This window comes from Cervus canadensis, chromosome 9, assembly GCF_019320065.1.
Source record: "Cervus canadensis isolate Bull #8, Minnesota chromosome 9, ASM1932006v1, whole genome shotgun sequence".
Classification (NCBI taxonomy): domain Eukaryota; kingdom Metazoa; phylum Chordata; class Mammalia; order Artiodactyla; family Cervidae; genus Cervus; species Cervus canadensis.
The window spans coordinates 19,954,300-19,981,725 of NC_057394.1; the positions used below are offsets into that span (position 1 = coordinate 19,954,300).

General features: G+C 37.7%; 1 protein-coding gene and 1 non-coding gene across 2 annotated transcripts in view; both read right to left on the reverse strand.

Annotated features, from left to right (window-relative positions):
* Window positions 1–27,426, reverse strand: part of GPC6 (glypican 6) — a 1,184,501-nt gene that overhangs the window by 594,708 nt on the left and 562,367 nt on the right. Inside the window, exon 3 of the mRNA XM_043478329.1 lies at window positions 208–599. Coding sequence (XP_043334264.1) covers window positions 208–599 — 392 coding nt within the window. The remainder of the gene's footprint in view (window positions 1–207; window positions 600–27,426) is intronic.
* On the reverse strand, window positions 7,692–7,763 carry TRNAE-UUC. Its single transcript has one exon. It is a non-coding gene; the product is annotated as a tRNA-Glu (tRNA).

The window sequence follows — 27,426 nt, forward strand, 5'->3', positions numbered from 1 at the left end:
TTCAAACCACATGGAATGGCTAGAAATCCTGGCTCCTCTCACACAAAGAATTAAGCTTTGACATTTAGCTGATTTAGCAAGACCACTGTACGTGAGAACTTTTACTTGAATTTTAAAGAAAAAAAAAAAAAACACTGGTTAAAAAAAAACAAAACAAACAGAGAAAACGGGAAAGGCCAATTAGAAAGACAGTAGAATTTCAATTACCTTGGACACTCGATTTGCAACTTCTCTGCCCACGGTCAGCCCTTGGACAAATGTCCGCGCAGCAATGAAGGCGCGGGTGATCTGAATTTTCAGCTTCCGGGGAACATCTCCAAACGGTTTCAGCTGGTCTGTGTATTTGCTCACACACTCCAGGTAGTCCTCGCTGAAATGATACTGGGGGTTGATCAGCTGAAACATCCGTTCCAGGAGCCGAGCCCAGAAGTCATTGAGCATTTCCTCTAGATTCACATTGCCCCCTGTGTAGTATCTCTTAAGCTCTGTAAAGAGGTCCTGGAACACTTCCGAATTCTGCATGTACAGCATTCCATAGGTCCTTACAAACATATCATTTAATGACTTTTCTGCATTCTCCAGGAGCTCTCGGAAAAACTCTGCAAATTAAAACAAGAAAGCAGTCGTAAATTAGAAAGATCTAGGAAGTCCAAAACATCCACTTATCCCCAAAACAACTGCTTCTAATGGTTGTTTTCACAGAAAAAAAAAATGTCTCCTGTGATTAACGTATCAATCAACTGATGAAAATATTTTAAGTGAGATTTGACTTATATCTAAGATCTTCTCTCAAAGAAAACAGAAGAGCATGTGATTTATGTTGGAAAGAACATCCATTAACATTAGGAATTTACCATTTAATACTCTTCCAAAGAAGTTCAATTATTTTTCCATTTGTTGTAAATTTTAGAAAACTCTATTAACTTGAATCAGAACATGTGGCTAAGTATTGTCATTAATACAATAAATGCATAACTGATAAAAACATTTGCTCCAGTCTATTTAAAAATCTGTTCTAACCACTACATGCAATTAATTTGCTTTTATTTGGAAAAGTTTATAAATGAGATATTCAAAGTAATGAAATATTTGGACCTTTTGGAGTTGTTATATATAGCAATCAATTATCAGTGTTTAGATACTCATAGTGTAATTAAATTCACTTAATACCAAAGCTATAATAAACAGAATTTAGGCTGCCATAACGAATCAGAAAGTTATGGAGTACCATGTATTATTATGATAAACTATCACTATATAGAACTTGAACAAAATACAGGTATTTGGGATTTCTGGTTAAGAGGTTCTAAATGAAAAAGAAGTCAGGCAGGTTGATTCCCCCAGTTCCATTCTTCTTTCTCAAGATTACTTTGGCTATTCAAGGTTTTTTGTATTTCCATACAAATTGTGAAATTATTTGTTCTAGTTCTGTGAAAAATACTGTTGGTAGCTTAATAGGGATTGCATTGAATCTATAGATTGCTTTGGGTAGTATAGCCATTTACAAAGCCACAGTCATCAAGACAGTATGGTACTGGCACAAAGACAGAAATATAGATCAATGGAACAGAATAGAAAGCCCAGAGATAAATCCATGAACCTATGGACACCTTATCTTCGACAAAGGAGGCAAGGATATACAATGGAAAAAGACAACCTCTTTAACAAGTGGTGCTGGGAAAACTGGTCAACCACTTGTAAAAGAATGAAACTAGAACACCTTCTAACACCATACACAAAAATAAACTCAAAATGGATTAAAGATCTAAATGTAAGACCAGAAACGATAAAACTCCTAGAGGAGAACATAGGCAAAACACTCTCTGACATAAATCACAGCAAGATCCTCTATGACCCACCTCCCAGAATATTGGAAATAAAAGCAAAAATAAACAAATGGGACCTAGTGAAACTTAAAAGCTTTTGCACAACAAAGGAAACTATAAGTAAGGTGAAAAGACAGCCCTCAGATTGGGAGAAAATAATAGCAAATGAAGCAACAGACAAAGGATTAATCTCAAAAATATATAAGCAACTCCTGCAGCTCAATTCCAGAAAAATAAATGACCCAATCAAAAAATGGGCCAAAGAACTAAACAGACATTTCTCCAAAGAAGACATACAGATGGCTAACAAACACATGAAAAGATGCTCAACATCACTCATTATCAGAGAAATGCAAACCAAAACCTCAATGAGGTACCATTACACGCTAGTCAGGATGGCTGCTATCCAAAAGTCTACAAGCAATAAATGCTGGAGAGGGTGTGGAGAAAAGGGAACCCTCTTACACTGTTGGTGGGAATGCAAACTAGTACAGCCGCTATGGAAAACAGTGTGGAGATTTCTTAAAAAACTGGAAATAGAACTGCCATATGACCCAGCAATCCCACTTCTGGGCATACACACTGAGGAAACCAGATCTGAAAGAGACACGTGCACCCCGATGTTCATCGCAGCACTGTTTATAATAGCCAGGACATGGAAGCAACCTAGATGCCCATCAGCAGATGAATGGATAAGGAAGCTGTGGTACCTATACACCATGGAATATTACTCAGCCATTAAAAAGAATTCATTTGAATCAGTTCTAATGAGATGGATGAAACTGGAGCCCATTATACAGAGTGAAGTAAGCCAGAAAGATAAAGAACATTACAGCATACTAACACATATATATGGAATTTAGAAAGATGGTAACGATAACCCTATATGCAAAACAGAAAAAGAGACACAGATGTACAGAACAGACTTTTGGACTCTGTGGGAGAAGGCGAGGGTGGGATGTTTCGAGAGAACAGCATTGAAACATGTATATTATCTAGGGTGAAACAGATCACCAGCCCAGGCTGGATGCATGAGACAAGTGCTCAGGGCTGGTGCACTGGGAAGACCCAGACGGTAGAGAGGGAGGTGGGAGGGGGGATTGGGATGGGGGATACATGTAAATCTATGGCTGATTCATGTCAATGTATGACAAAAACCACTACAATATTGTAAAGTCATTAGCCTCCAACTAATAAAAATAAATGGAAAAAAAAGGATAAATGGGTAAATTCTGTTAATTAAAAAATAAATAAATAAATAAATAAATGAACAAGAGTCTACCAAGAATGACCTCTGTCATCCTGAAACAGCACTTGAGTATTTTTGGGAATAGTTACAGTATGTAAGAAATGGGATGGAGAAAACAATGTCCCTGCTAGCCTCATTGGCCCTTATATTGGCCTCACTCATATATATGAAATCTAGAAAAAATGGTGCTGAACTTATTTGCAGGGCAGGAATAGAGACACAGACACAGAGAATGGTCACATGAACATGGAAAGGGGCAGGAACGGGAAGGTGAGATGAATTTTTAGCATAGGGCTGACATATATACACCACCACGTGTGAAGTGGGAAGCTAGTGGAAGCTGCTGTTACAGCGCAGGGAACTCAGCTCGGTGCTCTGTGATAACTTGGCGGGTGGGGGTGGGTGGGGAAGCTGGAGAGAGGCTCAAGAGGGAGGGGATATGTGTGTGCATGTGGCTGATTCACACTGCAGTACAGCAGAAACTAACACAATATTGTAAAGCAGTTATACTCCCCAAAAAAAAGGAATACAGAGGGGAAAAAAAGAGTTTATGTGTGTACAAAGCTTATACATTTGCACTAGAGCAAGCTCAAGTGTTATCCCATTTGGAGAATGTAACTAGGTGTGGGAAAAGGCTAAGGAAAGATTATGCCTCTGAGTCTATGAATCCAATTCCCAACAACAGAGTAATTCCACTTTACCTCCCATTGTTCTCTCTTATTCCCGGAAGCTATGGCCCCTCTCAGCTAATGCAGGGAACAATCATGTCCGGGATACCTCAAGGAATTCCAATAGGAACACAACAAAAGTCTCTTCTTTTTATCCGGAGGCTTGGGGGGACTTTTTCCTGAGCTGCAGAAGGAAACATCACTTTCTCCATGGAGTCCATGGGAGCCACACCTAATTTCTTATTTATCAGAAGAAGCACTTGACTTAGCTACATTCAACCACTGTCTTGATAAAATTGTGTCTATAATGCTGATTATTTTGTATTTGTTTTCAAATATAACTGATACGCTTAAATTTAAAAAGGACACTGTTCAATGTTTATCCTCTTACTATAAAGAATACACTTTTTCTTCTTAAATACAGAAATTCTATTGCTATAGTCTCAGCAAAAATTGAGGGATTATCTGAAGTTCATGGCTTGTCTGCCTTAAGGCACCAAATAGTTCTTATTTTAATTTTTATCAAATGTTAAAATCAGGCTACATAGTATTAAACCTCTCTAACCTTCAAGGATTCATTGAGGAAAATCAGATGGGGAAAAAAGTTCAAAACTGTCAAAGGATTCTTTGGTCAAAATATTTATATGTGCTACGCACGCATGTCTGCTAAGTTGCTTCGGTCATGTCTGCCCGTGCTACCCTATTGACTGTAGACTGCCAGCCTCCTCCTTCCATAGGATTCTCCAGGCAGTAAAACTGGAGTGGGCTGATTCATGTCAATGTGTGACAAAAATCACTACAATATTGTAAAGTAATTAACTTCCAACTAATAAAAATAAATGAAAAACAAAACAAAACAAAACAAAACAAACTAGAGTGGGTTGCTATGCCTTTCTCCAGGGGATCTTCCCAACCCAGGGATTGAACTCAGGTCTCTTTCATTGCAGGTGGATTCTTTACCATCTGAGTCACTAGGAAAGCCCTATTTATATATGCTCTATGTCTATGTTATTTATGATTTTATGAAATCAGAAACATTTCATAAGTTTTTCAGAAATTTACTAGTCACTTAGATTGCCCTAAAAATGGAAACTATATTAAATTATACCAAAGTATTACCATAATAAAACCTCTCAGTCTTGAAACCAAAGATGAAAATAGTTTGGCCTTATTCATATAGGAGCAGGTAAAAGGTGTTACAGATTGTGAAAGAAACTATGAAGGAATGGAAAAATCACTGTATTGAAAAGTACTAATATAATGAGATTGGAAAGTGGATTCTCATCACGAGCTTAGGATAGTCTATTCATTTATCTTCTTTTTGAGGTCAATTATTTTGTTGGACTCAGAAATTAAAGCTTAATTTATTGAATGCAGAGTACTGCCTTCAGCAATGAATTGTCAGTAATCAATAGTGTGGTCTGGATTTGCAAGAGCTAAAAAAAAAGGGGGGGGGGGTGCTGTTATCTTCTGGTTCTCATTGCTCTCCAAAGACTTGAGGTAGAAATTCTTTACTGTAGGAATGAAAATTTTGTTTTTTTCTTTATTTTAAAATTAATTTTTTAAAAATTGGAGGATAATTGCTTTTCAATGTTGTGTTGGTTTCTGCTTGTATTTCTTTTATTGAACGTAACATTCCTAGTGTTTCCTCTCCTGAAAAGGGGAAAATATTAGTCTCTGACTATTTTGCAGCAAAATGGTTAGAATCATATTGCCCACTCACTGTGTTTTGTGGTTTGTTTCTTTATGCCAAAATTAGTAATCACAATTGTATGAATATAGAAACTCAGTTATCATACTTCCATAAATATGGTTCAAGAAACATTTTTTCAGATGGCAGGATTAAATTTGTGTCTAAGCGTGTGTCATTGACTCAGAAGTTTGCTCTTAGTTTTACTGGTCCTCAAAATTCAAGTTATTATTCCTTGTTCAAAATCATTATATGGTTTAGTGATCTCACAGTCAAAGTTAATATTTGGTACTAAAGGATGCTAATACATCAGGCAATTATGACAAATGTTGCTACCTTAAAGTACATTGATCTTAGATCTTATGAAAGATGGGGGTCCGAGGTACTGAGGCAAAACTAATGTCCTCCAAAAAATAAGTATACTCATTTCGTTTTTAGCATGCTCAAAGACTTAAACTTTCACCTTTTGAAGGGTGACTCTTTGAACAAAGTATTTTATGCTTGAATGAAAACTGTCTCAGCAAACCAAACAAGATGGGGATTAGGAAGAGTTACCAGACCCATTTTGCTGAGAAATTGTTATGCCCAAAAAGCATAGAGAACAAAACTGAATAACCATATAAGGAAAGAAACATGACTCAGTCTAACCCTTTGCTTAATGGGTAAGGGCAAAGCTCGCATTGGATACAGGTTTCAGTCAACAAAAAATTCTTATCTGCAAGAAAGAGTTTGGCAGATAAAAATATTTTTATTTATTTATTATTTTTTTCTTCCCCAATCACAAAATATACATCAAAGGTGATTGCTTAGGGCTCAGTTACACTTCATATAAGCACAAAAGAACTTTTTCCAGCCAGCTGTAGCCTCTGGGAGGATTTTATTCATCTAGAGAGGAGATGTGGATGTGAACATCTGTTTGCTGCAGGGCAGACTGCCCCAAGTGGGAGAGCAATCTTGTGGATAAAAAACACCACTGTTCCAAAAGCAAAAAAGAAAGTCTATGCACACCACGGATGGTTTGGAGAGGTCTCTAAAGGGGCAAAAATCAACTCCTAGGAGCCAAAAGGTGCCCTAAGGATATCTGTGAAAGGCTTCCATTTATTGCCTCCAAATGAATGGATCAAGACGTCAGGTGTACACAGGACCAAGGGGTGGTGCAAGCAAGAGGAGAAAGAGAGGCAGATCGAAGGTTCTCGAGGAATTTGCAGTCTGCCCCAGACAGAATATGGTAGGCCCGTTTAAGCTGGAAGTGCCGACTAGCTAATATTACCGTAGCAGGATTGGGCATGGCGACCAGATCAAGCACTGTTCAGCATTTATCTAGAAACTGTAGTGTTTTCCTGTTCTCTTCTTATGCTCTCCAAAACACTACTCACTGCCAGATCATTTAAAATTAGTGCTTCAGGTTGGTGGTGTAAATTCACATCATCATAGAACCCAGTGAGTGAAAAGCTCTGGTCACGAGTCGGTGGGGACAGTATCTACACGTGATCACAGCGTCTGCCCCATCACGGGGAGGAAGTCTATTCACTTTGCTTCCCTAAATCCACATATTTGTGTTGAGTTTATTTCTCTCCTAATCTCTTCTTTCTGCCCACCCTTCCACAAAAGCATGCTTTATCGGTTCAGTCAGCTCACAACCCAAGCTTTGGCTGAGAAAAACTCCAAGTTGCTGGCATGGAGGTATATGATTCAGAAAGGTGATCTCAGGCAAGGGCTATGATTCAGACACAGGAAAGCTATGGTCCTGCCCTCTACCCAGGCCCTTTTCAAGGTTAAGTGAATAGAAGAGTCCTTCACCCTGCACACACCTGTCAACTTTCAAGCATATCTTCTCCTCTCAAAGTCTCCTTGCCTACATCATCAACTGATGTGACCACCAAGGAAATGCTGAGTTAAGAGGAGCATTAAAGGAGAAGGAATCCCAGTGCCATTTACTCTCTTCTCTGACAGACTTTGTGGGCTAAACGCAGGGTCCCTAAATAACCTGTCTCTCCCCACTCCCTGCAGGGTGAGACTATAAGAAGATCGATTCTGCTCAGGGAGTCCGTGCCACATGAAATGCCGCCCTTGGCAGATTGCAGCTATGTGGAATGCATGACTCAGTGCTAGTCCTTGGCATCAGAGGTCTCTGCCTCAAAATTACTGACATTTTGAGCTGGACAATCTTTTTTTTTTAATTAAAAAAAATGCAAAAATTTAATTAATCAAATTTATTTATTTATTTTTGCTGCACTCTGTGGCTTGTGGGATCTTAGTTCCCTGACCAGGGATTGAACCTGGGCCCTCACAGTGAAAATGCAGTGTCCTAACCACTGAACCATCAGAGAATTCCCTGAGCGGGACCATCTTCCTTGAGTGTCCGCCCCATGCGCTGTAAGACAATAGGTAGCATGCCTGGCTTCTGCCTATTAGATGCTATTGGCACAACCTCCCTCCAGCAGTGATGACAAAAACGTCTGCAGACATAACTGTCCCCAGGACATGCTCACTCTCTCCAGTAAGCTCTACTTTTCTGCTAAAAAATCCCAGAAGCCTACAGACAGGCCATTGAAGCCTTCCAAGAAAAGACCAGCACATTTCTATACCTCATCAGTCTGGCAATTTATTTACAAAAAAATTTCCAGGAGCTGTGTGTGCTCACACACAGGTATGAAAGAAGCTGAAATGCACATCATATTCGCAGGTCAGCTTGTTAGTGACCAAAACTACCATCTCCATATATGGGGCCTGCCATAGTGCAGAGCCTTAAAAAGTGGTGATTAGGGAGCGAATACATAGATGGTGAACACGAGCATCCAGTGAAATACATCCTGACTCCATCTGGACGGGCTCCTCTTAGGAAGTGATAACACTGCGGCCCTGCCTTAGAGGGAAAGAAATCCTATGACTGAATCTTAGAGCAGACAAAACTGATGTGCCCTCTTGTCATCCTCCAGACTCATGTATTTCAGTTCAGTTCAGTTCAGTCGCTCAGTCGTGTCTGACTCTTCATGACCCCATGGACCGCAGCACACCAGGCCTCCCTGTCCATCACCAACTCCCAGAGTTTACTCAAACTCATGTCCATTGAGTCAGTGATGCCATCCAACCATCTCATCCTTTGTCGTGCCCTTCTCCTCCCACTTTCAAACTTTTCCAGCATCAGTGTCTTTTCAAATGAGTCAGTTCTTTGCATCAGGTGGCCAAAGTATTGGAGTCTCAGCTTCAGCATCAGTTCTTGCAATGAATATTCAGGTCTGATCTCCTTTAGGAGGGACTGGTTGGATCTCCTTGCAGTCCAAGGGATGTTCAAGAGTCTTCTCCAACAGTTCAAAAGCATCAATTCTTCAGCTCTCAAGTCTTGGTGTAGTCCAACTCTCACATCCATACATGACTACTGGAAAAATCATAGCTTTGACTAGATGGACCGTTGTTGGCAAAGTAATGTCAAAGTAACTCAGTAAAATTATGAGCCATTCTGTGTAGGGCCACCTAAGACGGACAGGTCATGGTGGACAGTTCTGACAAAATGTGGTCCACTGGATAAGGGAATGGCAAACCACTTCGGTATTCTTGCCTTGAGAACCCCATGAATAGTACGAAAAGGCATAAAGATAGGACACTGAAAGAGGAACTCCCCAGGTCAGGAGGTGCCCAATATGCTACTAGAGATTAGTGGAGAAATAACTCCAGAAAGAATGAAGAGATGGAGCCAAAGCAAAAGCAACACGCAGTTGTGGATGTGACTGGTGATGGAAGTAAAGTCTGATGCTGTAAAGAGCAATATTGCATAGGAACCTGGAATGTTAGGTCCATGAATCAAGGCAAACTGGAAGTGGTAAAACAGGAGATGGCAAGAGTGAACATTGACATTTTAGGAGTAGAGAACTAAAATAGACTGGAATGGGTGAATTTAACCCAGATGACCATTATATCTACTACTGCAGGCAAGAATCTTTTAGAAGAAATCGAGTAGCCATCATAGTCAACAAAAGAGTCCAAAATGCATTACTTGGATGCAATCTCAAAAATGACAGAATGATCTCTATTCGTTTCCAAGGCAAACCTTTCAATATTACAGTAATCCAAGTCTATGCCCCGACCATTAATGCTGAAGAAGCTGAAGTTGAATGGTTCTATGAAGACCTACAAGACCTTCTAGAACTAACACTCAAAAAAGAGGTCATTTTCATTATAGGGGACTGGAATGCAAAAGTAGGAAGTCAAGAAATACCTAGAGTAACAGGCAAATTTGGTTTTGGAGTACAGAATGAAGCAGGGCAAAGGCTAATAGAGTTTTGCCAAGAGAATGTACTGGTCATAGCAAACACCTCTTCCAACAACAGAAGAAAAGACTCTACACATGGACATCACCAGATGGTCAAACTCATGTATTTATACCTATACAAACATTCAAGGGCTTCCCTGCTGGCTCAGACAGTAAAGAATCTGCCTGCAATGCAGGAGATCCAGGTTTGATCCCTGGGTTGGGAAGATACCCTGGAGAAGGGAATGGCTACACACTTCTGTCTTCTTGCATGGAGAATTCTACGGACAGAGGAGCCTAGCAGGCTACAGTCCATGGGGTTGCAAAGAGTTGGACATGACTGAGCGACTAATATTTCTACTTTTCAAACAGTCATATCCTCCCATGCTCCAAGTTCATGTGCATCTACATGTAAAATGCCTGGGGGCCTCTGCTCAAAAGATTGGTGGTTATCAAGACAGGGCTACCAGACTCTCATTTTCTCTCTGGAGGCTCTGTCTGTCCAGGTCTTCGCTTTGCCTGGTTTCATTGCTGTCTCTCCTGCTGCTGGTTCTACCAATCTCTGCCCTCACAGCCCATGATCTCACCAAGCTGCCTTTCACATTCACTCCCCTACTTCATTCAAGCAAAGCCTATCATGAGTTAACACTCAAACTGCTCTGTCTCCCAAAGTACAGTGAAGCCTTCTTTCATCTGGGGATGGAATAAATTCAGTTTGGAACTTTGTTGTTGTTTTCAATAAGCAATAAGAGGCCATGTTTTATTTCTTCATTATTCACATGAAAGAACTATGGAAGGGAAAGAGGACAACTAATTTGAATAGATACCTGATTATATTATCTTTGTAGTTTTTCTTAAACATCAGTTGAATTTTTGTGTAAGAAACAGACCCTCAGTAGGCACTTTTTAAAATTATGGGGTTGAAATTAAATACAATTATTTTGAAAATAACAACTTATTCAATGAGGAAGAAATCAGAATCTGGAGTTATTGTGAGATGAAGCTGCTGTCAGCAAAAATTAATTTGGGATTTGCTATATCTTTCTCTCTTAATTCATACTTCCTCTTGTTCTGTGTGTACATGTGTATGTTTCAGATAATGTTTATTATATTGTAATAAGCATTATGATTTACTCAATCAATTCATGCCAGGAATTAATAAATGCCTGTATAATTTCAACCACCACTACATAAAATTTCAAGGGGAGCTAATAGTAGTACTTTATAAATTTCCTGTTTGAGGGATTATTATACCCAAGTAAGCATCCCCACCCCCAAAACATCTGATTTAAAATGCAGTCAACATGGCAACAGAATATCTTAATTATTTCCATTTGTACCTGATACATTTTTGGAGGAAAGTTGAGATACTTAAATGAAAATGACAATTTAATTAGAAACAATGAATGATGGTAATTTCAACATACCTAGAGATAGGATCTAGGAAGTTGCCTGATGTTTAACACAGAAGGCATTTTACACCATGTCAAACACCATGTCATGAGCTTTTCACACATTGTATGCATATCAGATATTAGTATAGCTATTTTGCAGATAAGGAAATTGAGGCCCAGATGTTAAGTAAGTTGCCCTAGACCACTGAACTGGCATATAACCCAGAGCTCCAAACCAGTTCTGACAAAGGTGAGTTCTAAGAAACAACTGGATAGCAGGGAAGCTTTGCTATCTGTTTAAGTCGTGTCCAACTCTAAGTCGCTAAAATCCTATGGACTGTAGCTCGCCAGGCTCCTCTGCTCATGAGATTTTCTAGGAAAGAATACTGGAGTAGACTGTCATTTCCTCCTCCAGGGGATCTTCCTGACCCAGGGAACAAACCCATGTCTCCTGCATCTCCGTCATTACCAGGCAGATTCTTTACCACTGAGCCACATCAAACAAACAAAATATAAACCAACAATGACTAAGAAATATGCAACAGAGATCTCATGTAGTTCAAAATGGCCCAAATATTTAATATTCAGCCCTTTACAGAAAAATTTTTGCCAATCCCTGGCATAAAGGGTCAAAATCCTAAGTGAAATGTTTGAAGATAAATTAATCAAACAAAACGTATTATGCCTTTGAATTCTTGCAAGTAGGAAGACAATTTAATTATTAGTCTGTTTTCTCTAAGTAGTAGAATAAAAGTTCCTTTCCTCCATTATTTTATCTTAAAAAATTCACTCTGACAACTCTGCAGCCCATTCATCTCTTTATATTCCCCCGCAAGGTAAGTACAATCCAAAAGTAAATTCTTAAATCACTTAAATGATTTAGAGGATTTAGGTGACTTTAGTGATCTTCAAGTAGACGCCCCTAAATTTTTCTAAGATTGTGGTTTAATGAGTCCTTGGAGATTTTCATAAGGAGAATATCTTACCATAAACCTGGAATTTAAAGTAGACAGTATAAAATGAAAAAGGAAAGGAAAAATAACCACGAGGTTAAGGTAAAAATATATATTTTTAAACTTTCTGTTCATGATAATTAATGAAAAGAGAAATTTAAACTATCTTTTAAAATCTTACAAGGCTCTACAACACAATACAATGCTCATAATACATCTAAAAGAATTATTTAAAAGAATAATAAATAGCATCAGTTGTTAAAAATATTATAATGCATAACTCAAAAGTTCCTCACTATGTCAATCCAAAGGCTATTGTCATTATATTCCTCTCATCGTGTGTTGGAAACCCTTGTAGATTATATCTAAATAAGTAGAAACAAGAATTCTGAGGAAATACTCCTAATCAATAAATCGAAAACAGACCAAAAAACCAAACATACAGTAAATGTATCTTTAAACATATTACTCAGCTAAATTGAACATCACCATTCTATATTCTTCCAAGGTATCTAATCCAATTGACTAGAATTTTTCATGAAGAAATTTTTAATAAAAAGTCCACAGTTTATAATCAAGTGTGTTTGTTTAAAAAAGAAAAATCAACATCTTCCAAAAATCCTTTAATTCTCTACTATTAAGGTAAAGTCAGTGGAAGAAGCCCAATGCCAGAAGATTTTTCAGAATCAAATATGTATTCAGCTTCAAAAAGAAAAGTTACCTGGAAGCAGCAATCTGTAACTGGCTGATGTAGAGAGATTTGAAGCAACAAAGCAGATTATAGAAATCGTTGATTTGAATTCACATTTCACAAGGTTAAACTTTATCTAGACTTAGTGATCCTTTACACATTAGCTTGATAAATGTTTTATTTCTTGGTAGGTTATTTCTCCCAAAGATCTCTTTTAAAATAAGAAAGACTGATTAAGCCACTTATGATCAGAAGGTGGTATAGATAAACCATTAATTCTGGAAGTCATGCATTTAAGTTTGTAGTCTGCTGACGGTTGCTCCCAAAAGCAAAAAACTGTTTTGAGCCTGCAGACTGTGTATGTATCTCACCCTAAGCCATGCATGTGAAATTGAAAGCTGGGATACTTTCTGAATTCACCTTCATCATCACACACCTCCTTAGCATTAGCCTACAGTGTTCTTTAGGTCTTGTCCATGATCCTGCATTCATTTTTTTTTTTCCCCTCAGATACCATTAACCAGAGCATCCATTTAACTCATTAGGTACCTACACTACAGATCTTGAAATCATTTCCAACTTTTTGTCTTCCTCAACTGAAAAAAGCAATGAAGCTTCCAAATCTGATTAGTATATTGCTCTGTCCACAAATCCAGTTCTCTGTCCAGTTCTCCCTACTCCTTCACCCAAATACTAGTTGGGCCAGAGAGTGGGAAAAAGTCTCTCCAGTACCAAATCACTGACAGTGAATTCTGGGAAGTGGGGACAAAGCTAGTCTGCAGAAGAAAAGTCAATGATAAGGACCTAGGGTTATGATGACGAGAGATTGTGTAGGTTTTTAGGACGGTAATGAAGAGGAGTCATGTGAAATTGCCTTCATCCTCCCTTTCCCAAAGAATACAGGGCTTCTCACTCTTCACTGCCCAATAAACTCACTTAAAAAAATCTTGACACCAGGCTGCATTCTAGACTAAATCATGATTCCTGGGAGTGAGATCCAGGTATTGGCATATCTTCAAGCTAAGCAGTGATCTTAAAGTACAGCCAAGACTGAAAATCACTTCAGTTCTTTTGTGTTCTCTAATACTTTCACTTTAGGTCAGTGCATGATTGGTGGTGAAATGAGCAGGGAAAGAAGGGGAAATGATGGAGGGGCAAGCCATATAAGGCATCATGAAATACCCTGCTTTCTCCTTCCTTTCACGTTTTTTCCCTCTCTCTCTTTTTTCACAACAGAAAATTAGCATTCTGGTCTTGGGAAGGCAGCCTAGCATCGGTCAAAGTGTCAACAGTATGAGAAGGCCACTGCCACTCTTCCTAGTGGGGAAGGCGATAGAGGGGTACTAGTCTTCTCCTTTGCCCTCCATCTCTTTTTCCTGTTCTGCCACTTAACACAAAAACTCCCCTGGTCACCCTCTGCCTTCACTGCTTACAGGACAAAGGACTTTTCCAGTGGTGAGGGAAAAAGGGGCATAGTATGGATGAGGGAGGAATAAGATCTAATAATGTCTGAATTAATTCATGCCAGAGGAACAAGAATGATTGCAATAGTCTAATCAGGGCATCATTTAAGCACATAACACAGATAACAGAAGTCTACAGACTCTATAGATTCTATGAAAAGTGAAACCTATAAATTTAGAACATAATTTTTATTTATTTATTTATTTTTTAGAACATAATTTTTAACATAATTACAAAAATAAAATTAGGTATAGGACCTTGAAAAGGGTCTATTCAAGTGAAGGGTCTTGAAACATAAACTTTACCTGCTTCACAGGAAATCTGCATTCAGTACAAGGCATGGTGGCAGAAATTGATAAGATAGAAAATGATATGAAAGGATGTACCAAGTACAATTCCAATTTTTAAAGATATAAATACATGTTGAGAAAAAATACAAATACAAATGCAGAAACAGCTTACTATGGATAGAATGTTATAGTTTATTTTTATTTTCTTTTCTGTACACTGTTAATTTTCTAAAATTTGCACAATGACCATAAATTGCTTTTATATTTGGAAGAAAGCAATAGATATTATTTCAGCATGAAAAGCCCTCTTAAGCACAAAAAATATTGCTTGATGACAGAGGGGAAATATCTAAATGCATAGGGAGGGCCAAAAATAAACAATAAATTTAACTCAAAATTACAGAGCAGATCAGCAAAGTAGCATGGAGAGTTTTGAGTCTTTTGACTTTAAATCTAGTGGATTCATGCTGATTAGTAAAAATAACTTAATTAAAAAATAAACAAAAAGTACAGCATGCTAGCTGTAAAATAATGCTCTGAGTAAGGTTAGGCAGCTACCCATTAAGAAGAAAAAGTCTACATTTTTGGTTTTTGAATGAATGCTCTGAAAAAATACAGATAATTTTTATTTATTTCTAGACTGAGAAATAATTTATCTAATTGATATAATCAGCATTCAACAAAATTCCATTGTTCATTATTACAGATGTCAGCTCAAACTAAAGAAAAAATAACATCAATTTCAGATTTCAGTTATTATGAATTAAAAGTCACTGTTTTCTCTGCAGAGGTTTTGGCGGGCATTGGATGAGCATTAAGGCAGGATGACAAATAGTGTAACTCTAGAAATCTTTCTATAAACATTTGACAACAAGAACCTGATGAAAGTCAAGGCAACTTCCAACCACCTCTGTTGCTCACCCACATTCTTGAGCTTGCTGGATAAGACCAAGAGGTGGCACAGATTCCCTAGGTCATACCTTAGGAATAATTTCATTCCTTAAAATTATCAAAGCGAAATGAACATCAACCCCACTTGGCCACATAGATGTTTAACTCAAATGTAACTGTATTCTTTTGATGAAAGCATAAACAGTGGATATCCTGGAATAGGTATATAATAAGACTTACAGTATTCATGTGTAAGATATAAATACAAATGAACTAACTTTGACCTAAACTTACTTAAGACTGATTACATTTACTTTGCCAGTCATTTACCAGATTCTTCTCAAAGGAAAAAAAAAATTCATTAATCCTGTTATACGATGGCCATTTTATTTTTATAATATCCATCATTTGGAATGCAATGAATAAAACCAATCATTATTAAACATTTCATAAAATATCAATTACTAAGTGCCATATCTTTTATGAAATTTTACAATGCTGAATGTATGTACCCTATTTTTCATAATGTCAAAATTAAAATAAGCCCTAAAGCACATGCTTATTTTGATCCATTGGTATGTTTTAAGTTTACAAATAATTCTTAGATGATCTCTATCCCAACTTCTAAATTATAAAAAAAATTATAAATTATTATTAAATTCCATATAAATTAGAAAGTCCTAAAAAGAATATATTGTTAACTTTAAAAACCACAGACTCATTATTTTAGGCTTTATTGGATATTTTATAATACTTGCTGGCTTTTAGCCATATATTATACAGTGATACAGCATCACTCTTATTTTATTCTGATGTGTGTCATGAAGACCTTCCAAAAGCAATTAGCAATAGTTTTTAAGAAAGTATCTATGTATTATAAATTGTTAATCTCTACAACAGGTAGTCTTAAAACAGCCCTGATTTAGGGGAACTTGTTTAAGAGGTTTGCAAACGTTTCTCAATATAGCAATCCTTCATTTTCTATTTTGTTTTGTATTAAATACCCTGAGCTAGGAAAACATGGCTTATTGTGAATGACTCCCTCTGTGGCCATTTCCCCCCCTCTTTTTGAACTGCTGATGGTAATGAATCTCCTTCTTCCAGCTCCAACTGCTGGATTCAGTTATCATCAAGAGCAGACATCAACCAGCACTCTTATCTTGCTCTGATGGATAGACTACTAACCTTTCACAAGATTGGAGACACAAGGTGCTCTGGAGATAATAAAATTCAAATAGGTTTATTTCAAAGGGCAACCCAATCTCACTTTTGTTCATGGGTCACTTGGCAGATCATTTGCCAATGCAGTTTTTATGTTTTTCCAAGTCAGGTTCTGGTTCATTGTGCCAAAGATGTCAAATTAAGTGGGCTGCAGAAGCCATTTCCAAAGTAAGAACAGGAAAACTTGAGAAATAACATTATTTTAGTACATGTGATGAAACTCTATTGGTCATAATTCTAATTTTACTTTAATTGTACCTAGTGTACTAATAAAGTAAATCAAGCCTAACCATGTTGACAATACCAATAACTTAGTATCTCTGCCAAAATTTTATTTATTTTAAATATCACAGCAAAAACTTTTTCCCCCAGAGATATTTTAAATGAATCATAATTAATTATCCTTACTGTGTTTTACTAATTAAATAAGGCTTTTGAAATGAAACAATTATAATCAATTGTATATTTAAAATAAAATATTTAGCTGGGCTGCTTTTTTCTTTCAATAAATGGTCTTAGGAAAATTGAATGTGTGTGTTCAGTTACTCAGTCATGTCTGACTCTGTGACCCCATGGACTATACATTCCATCAGTCTCCTCTGTCCATGGCATTCTCCAGGCAAGAATACTGGAGCAGGTTGCCATTTCTAACTTCAGGGGATTTTCTCAATTCAGGGATCAAACTCATGTTTTTTGTGTCTTCGGCACTGGCAGGCCAAGTGACTATTATCTCACACAATATATAAAAATTAACTCAAAATGGATTAAATACTTGAATTTAAGACCTGAAACCATAAGATTTCTAGAAGAAAACTGAAGCAGTAGCTTTTTTTTACAACAATTTTATCAATAAATATTAGGTTGGCCAAAAAGTTCATTTGGATTTTTTCCATAAGATGGTATGGAAAAATCTGAATGAATTTTTTGACCAACTTCATACCATATATATATATAATATGCCTCTCCACGCAAGGGAAGTAAAAAGAAAAATGGAACTACATCAAACAAAAAGTTCTGTGCAGCAAAGGAAACCATCTACAAAACAAAACAACAACATACTAAATGAATTAAGATACGTGTATCTCATCTATCTAATAAGGGGTTAATATTCAAAATATATAAACTCAGACAGCTCAACAACCAAAGAACCAGAAAACTCAATTGGATAATGAGCAGAGGAGCTGAATAGACATTATGAATTACTTTTATTGAGAATGGCCAAAAAATGTAATGGTGGCAAAAATACATGGAAAATGTTAGTTGTTATGTGATATCTTTATGTAGGGGAGCAAAATTTGCCACCTCAAAATATGTCTCAAGCATGAGGATTAATTTAGATTATTTTTAAGGTCCAAAAGACTCAGAAGAGCCTTTGACTCCTCCTTAACTGATTATAATAATTTAAAGACGGCCTGTTTCTAGAATAGAGCTATCATCAGAGATATCTGCAAAGAATGTGAGCCAGGTATGGTGGGGGAAACATTGAGACATCAGAGCCCACTTTCTGTCCCTTTGTCTCTGCAAGGTCTGGCAAACATTTATCTACCAAACATTTGCTTTTCTATCTTCATGCTAACTGCCTGCTTCCCTTTTGAAGTCCCAGATCCCTTACCCCTAACATCCTCTTTTGTCTTTAGATGAGGATATATTTACGGTGAGGGCTTAGGTCATTTTAATGACTTACTCAGTTGCCCTGGGTCTCTTCCACATATATATGTCATTAATATTAAACTTTTGTGTGATTTCATCCTGACAACATGTCTCATGACAATCTTATTCTTAGACCAGTCATAAGAACTGGAAAGAGTAGAAGAAAATTCCTTCCTGGCACTTGATAAGAAAGATAATTTTATGTAAAATTAAATATATTCCTGTAAAAATTATATATCTCCTATTCTCTCTTGAGGTGAGCAACAACCTCCTCCTATAATTATGTATGTACCGCTTCACTGTCATCTCTCTCTGTTGATGGTCTTTCAGCAATTGACGCTTAAGAGTAACACCCCTTCACTGAATGTATAAGTAGACTTTGAAAGAAGTGAAGGTGTTAGTTGCTCAGTTGTATCTGACTCTTTGTGAATGTGTGGACTGTAGCCTGCCAGGCTCCTCTGTCCATGGGATTTCCCAGGCAAGAATACTGGGGTGGGTTGCCATTCTCTTCTCCTGGGGATCTAACCCTAACCTCCCACATTGCAGGCAGATCATCTGAGCCACTAGGAAAGCCCATAAGCAGACTTAACCTTCTGAATAATTGAAAGGCATTGCTGATCTATGTTGACCCTAGCTCAGACATGAGTAGTGTCTTTCCCTGGCAACAAGAAGCATGGTTTGGGCCAGAGATTCAGTATAAAAGACAGAGTAAGTAGTTGATACTATTGCAAACAACAACTTTGTTTTCACAGTTTGCGTTTATGGAATTAAGTGTTTTTATTTCCTTCAGCATATATTTTAGTATTAACCAGTTAGCAAGTCCTTCCCAATTAGTGATTCTAATTTGTTAAAACTCATTTTGGATTCCCAATCTTTTTTCAAAGATTCTGTCAAAGAAGCTCCAACAAACCTAAGTTTGTTTCAAGTTTTTGAGCATATTTTATGTTCTCTCATGGAGCTGTTTATTTAAAGCAAAATAAAACAAACAAATAAAATCAATAACAGATCCACAATAAAATCTGTGTAAACTACTAAATAATCGGAAACTTGTCTTCATACTTTTTTATTGAACAAGCCCAAGAACATTTTTCCAACCAGTTCAATACCCACCTGATTATTATTCTGTTCAAGTGATTTTTTGCAAGCTTGTCAATGACCATTCCATGTGAAATAGCACTGATAACTATGCAAAGGTCAAACTGGGCTGTAACCAGTAAGTCTTCCAGTCTACAGGATCAGTCACTTTGTCAAAGAGGGAAATTAGTTTTGTTTGGCATGGCTTATTTTTGAAGAGTCCATGTTATCTGCCACTTTGTTACACTCCGGGTGCTTGCAAATTGATTGCAGAATAAATTGCTCCTGACTCTTTCTAGGAATGGACCTTAACCCTACAGGTAATTAATTCCCAGATATTTACTTCATTTTCATCCCTTACAATCATCTGCTGTGATTGTCCTCTCCCTAGCTCTCTGGATCTGTGCCAGTCTGCCATAAATCTGCAAATTCACTTAAATGAATACAAGGTAATTTGATGTTGCATTTGATTTGGCACTAAACACTACACAGTTGTTGACTTCAAAGTCAAATACATAAATCTTCACTGCTTAGAGGAGGCATTTCTTCTCAGTTGGTTTGACTATGACCATGCAGTCAAGTCCAGATCTATACATTAAATGAATTGGTTATAAAACCTTTTTTTCTTATTATAAGTATATAAATAGGAAACTATACATATGCATCTTAATAAGACACATAAAAACTTAAAGCAAACTGTAGCTTTTGTTATATAAACTGCTGTGGTATTTTTTTTCAGATCCAGGCATCAGATGTTATCCCCAAGAGCAAAATTTACTTCTACAATTCTCAATATCACACACTTGACTTTGGACTTTGGATATTAATTCTGAACTTCTTTGATTTCAAGAGGTTGAGTCAGACCCATCACATTTCTGTAATTGCCTTTTTGTGAGTGTGTGGTTTAATTATAGGTCATCCGCTGAAAGGTAGCACAATAACAATTTATCAACTTGTTTTAGCTCTCCCCTGAGGAAATGTCATCTCTTATTATCTGAATTTCAAAGCCAGGCAGAGTGTCAGTGAACCTCCTAAAAGCAGTCACATTCAAATAAAAACAATATTAAAATCAGGATGGAAACCATTCTAAGTCAGTTTCAAGTAAACATAGGCTTAAAGCTCTATTATTTCATGTGAGTCTGTGTGGAAATCCAGGACAACTAAGAACTAAAGGGTGAGGTTCTACATTTAATTTACAAAAGTAATGGATAATTTAAGAAGCTGGGATTAACATATACATACTACTATATTTGAAACAGGGGTTCCCAGGTGGCGCTAGTGGTAAAAAACCCCACCTGCCAAACCAGTTTAAATGTAAGAGAAGATCCCCTGAAGGAGGGCTGCAACCCACTCCAGTATTCTTGCCTGGAGAATCCCATGGACAAAGGAGCCTGGCGGGTTGCAGTCCATAGGGTTGCCCAGAGTCAGACATGACTGAAGTGACTTAGCACAACTTATCACGCATATATAAAACAGATAACCAGCAAGGGCCTACTGTATAGCACAGGGAACTAGTATATTTAAAATGTTGTAATAACCTATAAGGAAAAACAATATATAACATATATATGTGTATATATACATATGTATATGTGTGTGTGTGTGTATATATATATATATACATATATATATATATATATTTGCTGTGCTAATTCACTTCAGTTGTACCCGACTCTTTGCAACCTTATGGACTCTTTGCAACTACAGCCCACCAGGCTCCTCTCTCCATGGGATGCTCCAGGCAAGAACACTGGAGTAGGTTGTGCCTTCCTCCAGGGGATCTTCACGACCCAGGGATCGAACCTGTGTCTCATGTCTCTTATGCATTCGCAGGCAGGTTCTTTACCACTAGCACCACCTGGGAAGTCCTATATGTATGTGTATATATATACACACACACACACACACACATATAACAGAAACCACTGTTTTGTATACCTGAAACTAACATGGCATTGTAAATCAACTATACTTCAAAGAATGTTTAAAGTGATGGAAAGGTGGATAGATGAAAATACAGTGAAACTCACTCAACACAGCATTCAGGAGTTTAGTCCCAAGAGGCTTCTACAAAAAAAGTTCTTTTCCTTTTTAAGACAGAAACAGTCTTGTCCTGAGAGGGCCTGCTGAGCTTGAAGAAGGATTCAAACTTTAGTTGGTCTGATGGAAACACTGTTGGTCCCTAGCCAGAGGGATAAGCTTGTGGAAGGAGGAAGTACTATCTTCAAGATGAGTTTTGTGGGGAGGTAGCTGGGGATAACCAGGAATTCAGAGGCCAGCTGAGTGTCTATGCTGAGCCTGGCCCCAAGGGACGTATCAGAGGTAGCGGAAGAGAAAGGGACACTTGTAAGTACAAGTTGAGCAGCTCTTTTCTCCCCAGAGACGTAGTAAAACCTGGAACTTCCCTGAGACCCAAGTGCAAAGTGGGCCTCAAGGGTAGAGAGAAGGGTGTTATCACTGCCCACTTATCACATCATGGCCCGCTTGCAGTAACAACCAAGGGAACAAAACTCCAGTTCCTACCTAGAGAGTGTGCAGCACCCAGAATTCAAAAGCTTGACACATTAATGCCAAGATATTTTTAACTGTACCCCCAAACTGGTGGGAGGCAAAGACATTCACATTTTATGCCATGCCCCTAAAGTCAAAAGGTTTTAAATGAGAGCTGTTAATTATGTGAATTGACTTTAAAGGAAGTTCTAATTGAAATGAAGACAATCAATCCACTGTTTATGTCTTATAAACTTATCCTCTGATTCCTGAAATTGAAAATGATTCTAGGAACTATCTTTTTTTTTTTTTTTTTTTTGCAGCACAAGGAACTGTAACCATCTGACTCAAGTGAGAATCTATCCTATTTAGTTGTGAGGTGTGGGAAGGATTGAGTGGGCATATTTGTAGCATAGTCAGAAGAGTGAGGATTGCTCAGTTGTAGGACCTATAGTGTGTGTTAGTCACTTAGTCGTGTCTGACTCTTTGTGACCCCATGGGCTGTAGCCTTCCAGGCTCCTATATCCATGGAATTCTCCAGGCAAGAATACTGGAGTGGTTTGCCATTTTCTTCTCCAGTGCAATCCATCTTTTCCTTTTAAAATGGATAAATTTCTACTTTCTCCTGTCTTCACACACTCCCCTATTCTCTTGCACTCACCGCCGCCTCTATCCTACCCATCCATTAATCCCTTTGTTAATGCTTTCAGGGCATGTACAGAATTCAGCCACTCTTCACTAGCTCTGCAGCCCACACTGTGACTAGGGTCCCCTCATTTCTCACCTGTTGCCGTCACCAAGTCCTGTCTGACTGTTCGCGATCTTATGGACCGCAGCATGCCAGGCTTCCCTATCCCTCACCTGCATTTCTCACCTGCCTCACTGCAAATATCTCCTGAGTCCTTGCTTCCACTTTCGGCTTCTGATAGTGATGTTCCTACTTACTGATGATTTCCCCAGTCTTGCCCAAAACAGGAAGCTCAGAAAGAAAGGATCTGGGCTGTTTGGTTACATTCATTGAAGAAGCTCAAGCCCCAAGAAGAGTGTCTGCTCCGATACATAGTAGGTGCTCATTTGATATATGTCAAATGAATTCATGCAATTTCATAGTTTCTGCAACAAAACCTCCTCACCAGAGAAGTTCTGTTTAATCATATGTGTTTCATTACAAATACTCGTAAGTTCAAAGCCTGGATTGTGGGAGACACTTACAGTTATTGATAGGGATTAAGACTTTAATTATTACATGAAAGACGTTGGTTCATGTTGTAGGGAATTCAGTTATTGAACACATTGTTTGAGAGAGAGTTGTTTGGGATAGGAGACCCTTGTTGAAACCACATCAAACAGAGGAGTTATTGTTTGCATAGCTTAAACATCAGGCAAAGTCTTGGAATTTACATAACCTTTTTTCCCCTCTTTGTTTCTGTGTCTCTATTAACATTCACTAAGAGCCTCCTTTTTGTTTTCTCTCAGTGACTGGTATAGATACAAAACAACACAACAGTGATTTTTATGAAAAGCACATTTTGCATAATGTTACAGATTAGGATGAAAATGTTCTAAATTTTTGTTTCCTCTTTGGAACATACAGATAGAGCTTTAAATTGTATATTACTTTCTCATTCCATGCAGAGGTTTTATAAGCAAGTAAATGTTTCACCCCTGTTGTATTATACAGACACGAGGGGACTCAGGCAAGTGAAGCTTGGTGGGAATGTAAATTGGTGCAGCCACCATAAAGAATAGTGTAAAGGTTCCTTAAAAAATTAAATATAGAGGTATATGATCCAGCCACATGTGTATACATATGTGTGTGTGTATAAGGGAATATAACTCAACCATAAAAAAGTATGAGATAATGCCATTTGCAGCGACATGGAAGGACCTAGAGATTATCATTTTAAATGAAGTAATTTAGGAAGAGAAAGACAAATATCATATGATATCACATGTGGAATTGAAAAGAAAAAAGTTAATTAACTTATTTACAAAACAGAAACAGACTTACAGACATAGGAAACCAATTTAAGGTTACCAAAGGGGAAATGTGAGAGAAGGATAAGTCAGGAGTTTGAGATTAACATATATATGCTACTATATATAAAATAGCAACAAGGACCTAATGTATAGCACAGGAAACTATATTCAATATCTTTCAATAAACTATAACACAAAAAACCTGAAAAAGAATATATATATATCTGTGTATATATGTGTGTATGTGCATATACACATACACACAAAACATGGTAAATAAACTTCACTTCAATTTTTAAAAAAGTGAAGCTTGTCTTAGTGGCATACTTAATTTCATAACAACCTTGCTGTTTGAGTCACCCATATGCTCTGCATTAAGTTAGACTTATAATTAAAAGCAGAATTGTATTTCCTTAAGGTCCCATCACTTCATGACAAATAGATGGGGAAACAGTGGAAGCAGTGTCAGACTTTATTTTTTGGGGCTCCAAAATCACTGCAGATGGTGATTGCAGCCATGAAATTAAAAGACACTTACTCCTTGGAAGGAAAGTTATGACCAACATAGACAGCATATTAAAAAGCAGAGACATTACTTTGCCAACAAAGGTCTGTCTGGTCAAGGCTATGGTTTTTTCCAGTGGTCATGTATAGATGTGAGAGTTTGACTGTGAAGAAAGCTGAGCACCGAAGAGTTGATGCTTTTGAACTGTGGTGTTGGAGAAGACTCTTCAGAGTCCCTCGGACTGCAAGGAGATCCAACCAGTCCATCCTAAAGGAGATCAGTCCTGGGTGTTCATTGGAAGGACTGATGCTGAAGCTGAAACTCCAATACTTTGGCCACCTCATGCAAAGTGTTGACTCATTGGAAAAGACCCTGATGCTGGGAGGGATTGGGGGCAGGAGGAGAAGGGGACGGCAGAGGATGAGATGGCTGGATGGCATCACTGACTCGATGGGCATGAGTTTGAGTAAACTCCAGGAGTTGGTGATAGACAGGGAGGCCTGGTGTGCTGTGATTCATGGGGTCACAAAGAGTCAGACATGACTGAGCAACTGAACTGAACTAAACTGAAGTTGTTACCTTTAGGAGATTGGCCAATATTCTATCTCATGGAATGATCAATATTCCGACTCATTGGAAAAGACCCTGATGCTGGGAAAGATTGAAGGCAAAAGAAGAAGAGGGTTACAGAGGATGAAATGGTTAGATAGCATCACTGACTCAATGGACATGAGTTTGAGCAAACTCTGGGAGATAGTGGAGGACAAGGAAGACTGGCATGCTGCAGTCCATGGGGTCGCAAAGAATCAAACATGACTTGGCCACTGAATAACAAAAACAACAATATTCCAGGAATTGCCTTGAATGAGCACAACTTATTGAAGAGAGCAGAGGACAGAATTAGAAGGGTGATCCTTTTGGGTTTCCAGCATGGTTCACCTGTATGGCTTTAGGTGAGTCACTGGATCATCTGTAAACCTCTATATACCAATCGAGTCTCCTATTAACTGAGTCTACCACATACCAGGGTCACATGATCATGACCTTCAGAGTATTCCTGTTAAGAATTCCTGGGTTTTCTTGAAGGGAAGTGGGACAAAAGAATACAAAAGCTACTGCCTTTTGTTAAACTAATGATTCTGAAAATGTGGTCTCAGGACCTGAAAAGTGAAAGTGAAAGTCACTTAGTCGTGTCCAACTCCTTGGGACCCCGTGGACTATACAGTCCATGGAAGTCTCCAGGCGAGAATACTGGAGTGGGTAGCCTTTCTCTTCTCCAGGGGATCTTCCCAACCCAGGGATGGAACACAGGTCTCCCACATATGCAGGCGGATTCTTTACCAACTGAGCTATCAGTGAAGCTCTCAGACCTGCAAACATGTTAAAATACGAATTCTTGGTTCCATTCCAATCTTACTGAATAGTAACAATGGGGTGGAGCTCATGAGTGTGTGGCTTAGCAAGCTTTCCAGGTGACTCCAATGTACACTAAAGTTTGAGAACTATATTAGGAAAGCAATTTCATTTGACCACCCTACAAACATGAGTACTACTTTCAACAACTAACTCTTATTTATCAAAAATCCCTCCTACTACTATGACCTGGAAGTCTGTATTTAACTTCTGCATTTTGCCCACAGATTTTAAAAAATCTAACTCCTAGGAGAGATCTCTCCTTAAATCCCACCTTTCTATAATACTAGTCGTTTTTATTCATTAGTAGAAAACACCTGTAACAGCAGGAGCCACTTACATTTTAATTGTTTCTTGTTCCCCTAAATTGCTTGTCATTATAAAAGAAATGACAGAAGTGAAATGGGAGAAGAGCAATGTGGCAAGAAGGCTAGAGCCCATTTTCAATGTTTAATTGCTATACAATGCTAAGAACAGATTAAAAAGATAAATCAAAAGTTTGCAGAAAAAATGTGAGGCCCCCAGTCAGTTTTACGGTTTCATTTGAGCTGCAAAGATATTATTATACACTCATTTACAAAACAATGAGCGCTTACTGTTTATGAAAGTTTAATCTCTTGGTTTATTGCCTTAATATATTTCACATTGGTAAGGTTTACTTTTAAATGAAATTTCTGACTATCTTATGTGGATGTTATTTTATACTGAGAATACAGACAGAATGAGTGTAACATCATAATTGTATTCATCTATGAAGCAATTAGAGTCAGGGTAATTGCTTCTAGTTCTCGGATATCTGCATACAAAGTAATAGGATTAATATTTTATCATTTGGCAGTATCCCTTGTTAGCTAAGAATTCTAACATTGTATATCTTCTCTGTCTACAGGAATTTAAACAGACCCTATATTAATATTTGCCTAAATCAAAAACCATGCCAAGGGGAAAAATTACATGGAGTACATCGGCACCATTGGCTAACATACCCATCCAGTGGGTGAACAATAGAACAGAGGCCCCTAAACACATTCTCCAAACCAAGCAGATTAATGATGGCTAAAAGAAGGCTTAAGGACCTCACTCCAGTCTCCAGTTATTTCCACGTGATCTCATTGGTGCCAAAGTGTATAAACTCCATGAGGTTCTAAGACCCTCATTCTTATTAAAATTATATGTCTGATCCAATGTCAAGATTCCTATACAAACACCCTTGCAACTTTCTGCCAGGAAAAGAAAAAAAAAAAAAAAAACAACACATGGATACAGCAGAAGGAGTGCATGATGACCTAAAGGAGTAACTTGGTGAATGACTGACAAGATTCAAATCCTCGTCTTGAATCAACAGGACTAAGAAGGGCTAAATGAGGACTTATAGCCTCATTTATTTTCTAAGAAGCTTAGGCTGGAGGGAGAGAAAAGAAGCCATAAATTAAATGGCACTTTGCTTGAATAAAAGGGGAACAAATGAGGGAATTAAGTTGAAACTAGCAGCTCAACCACTGGACCAAGTTTAATTGATAGATAAGCTGTATTTCAACATGAATAAATATTATAAAAGATAGGGAAACTGCTCCTCCTTTCAGCCTATACAAACAAATATACTTTATGGAGAAAGAGATATTCTACAATTAGTAGTGATAAAAGGTAGGTATGAATTAAACTGCATGTATAATGTACACAGCACACCTACCCAGGCAATACTTAGTTTAGATAGTAACATGTAATTCA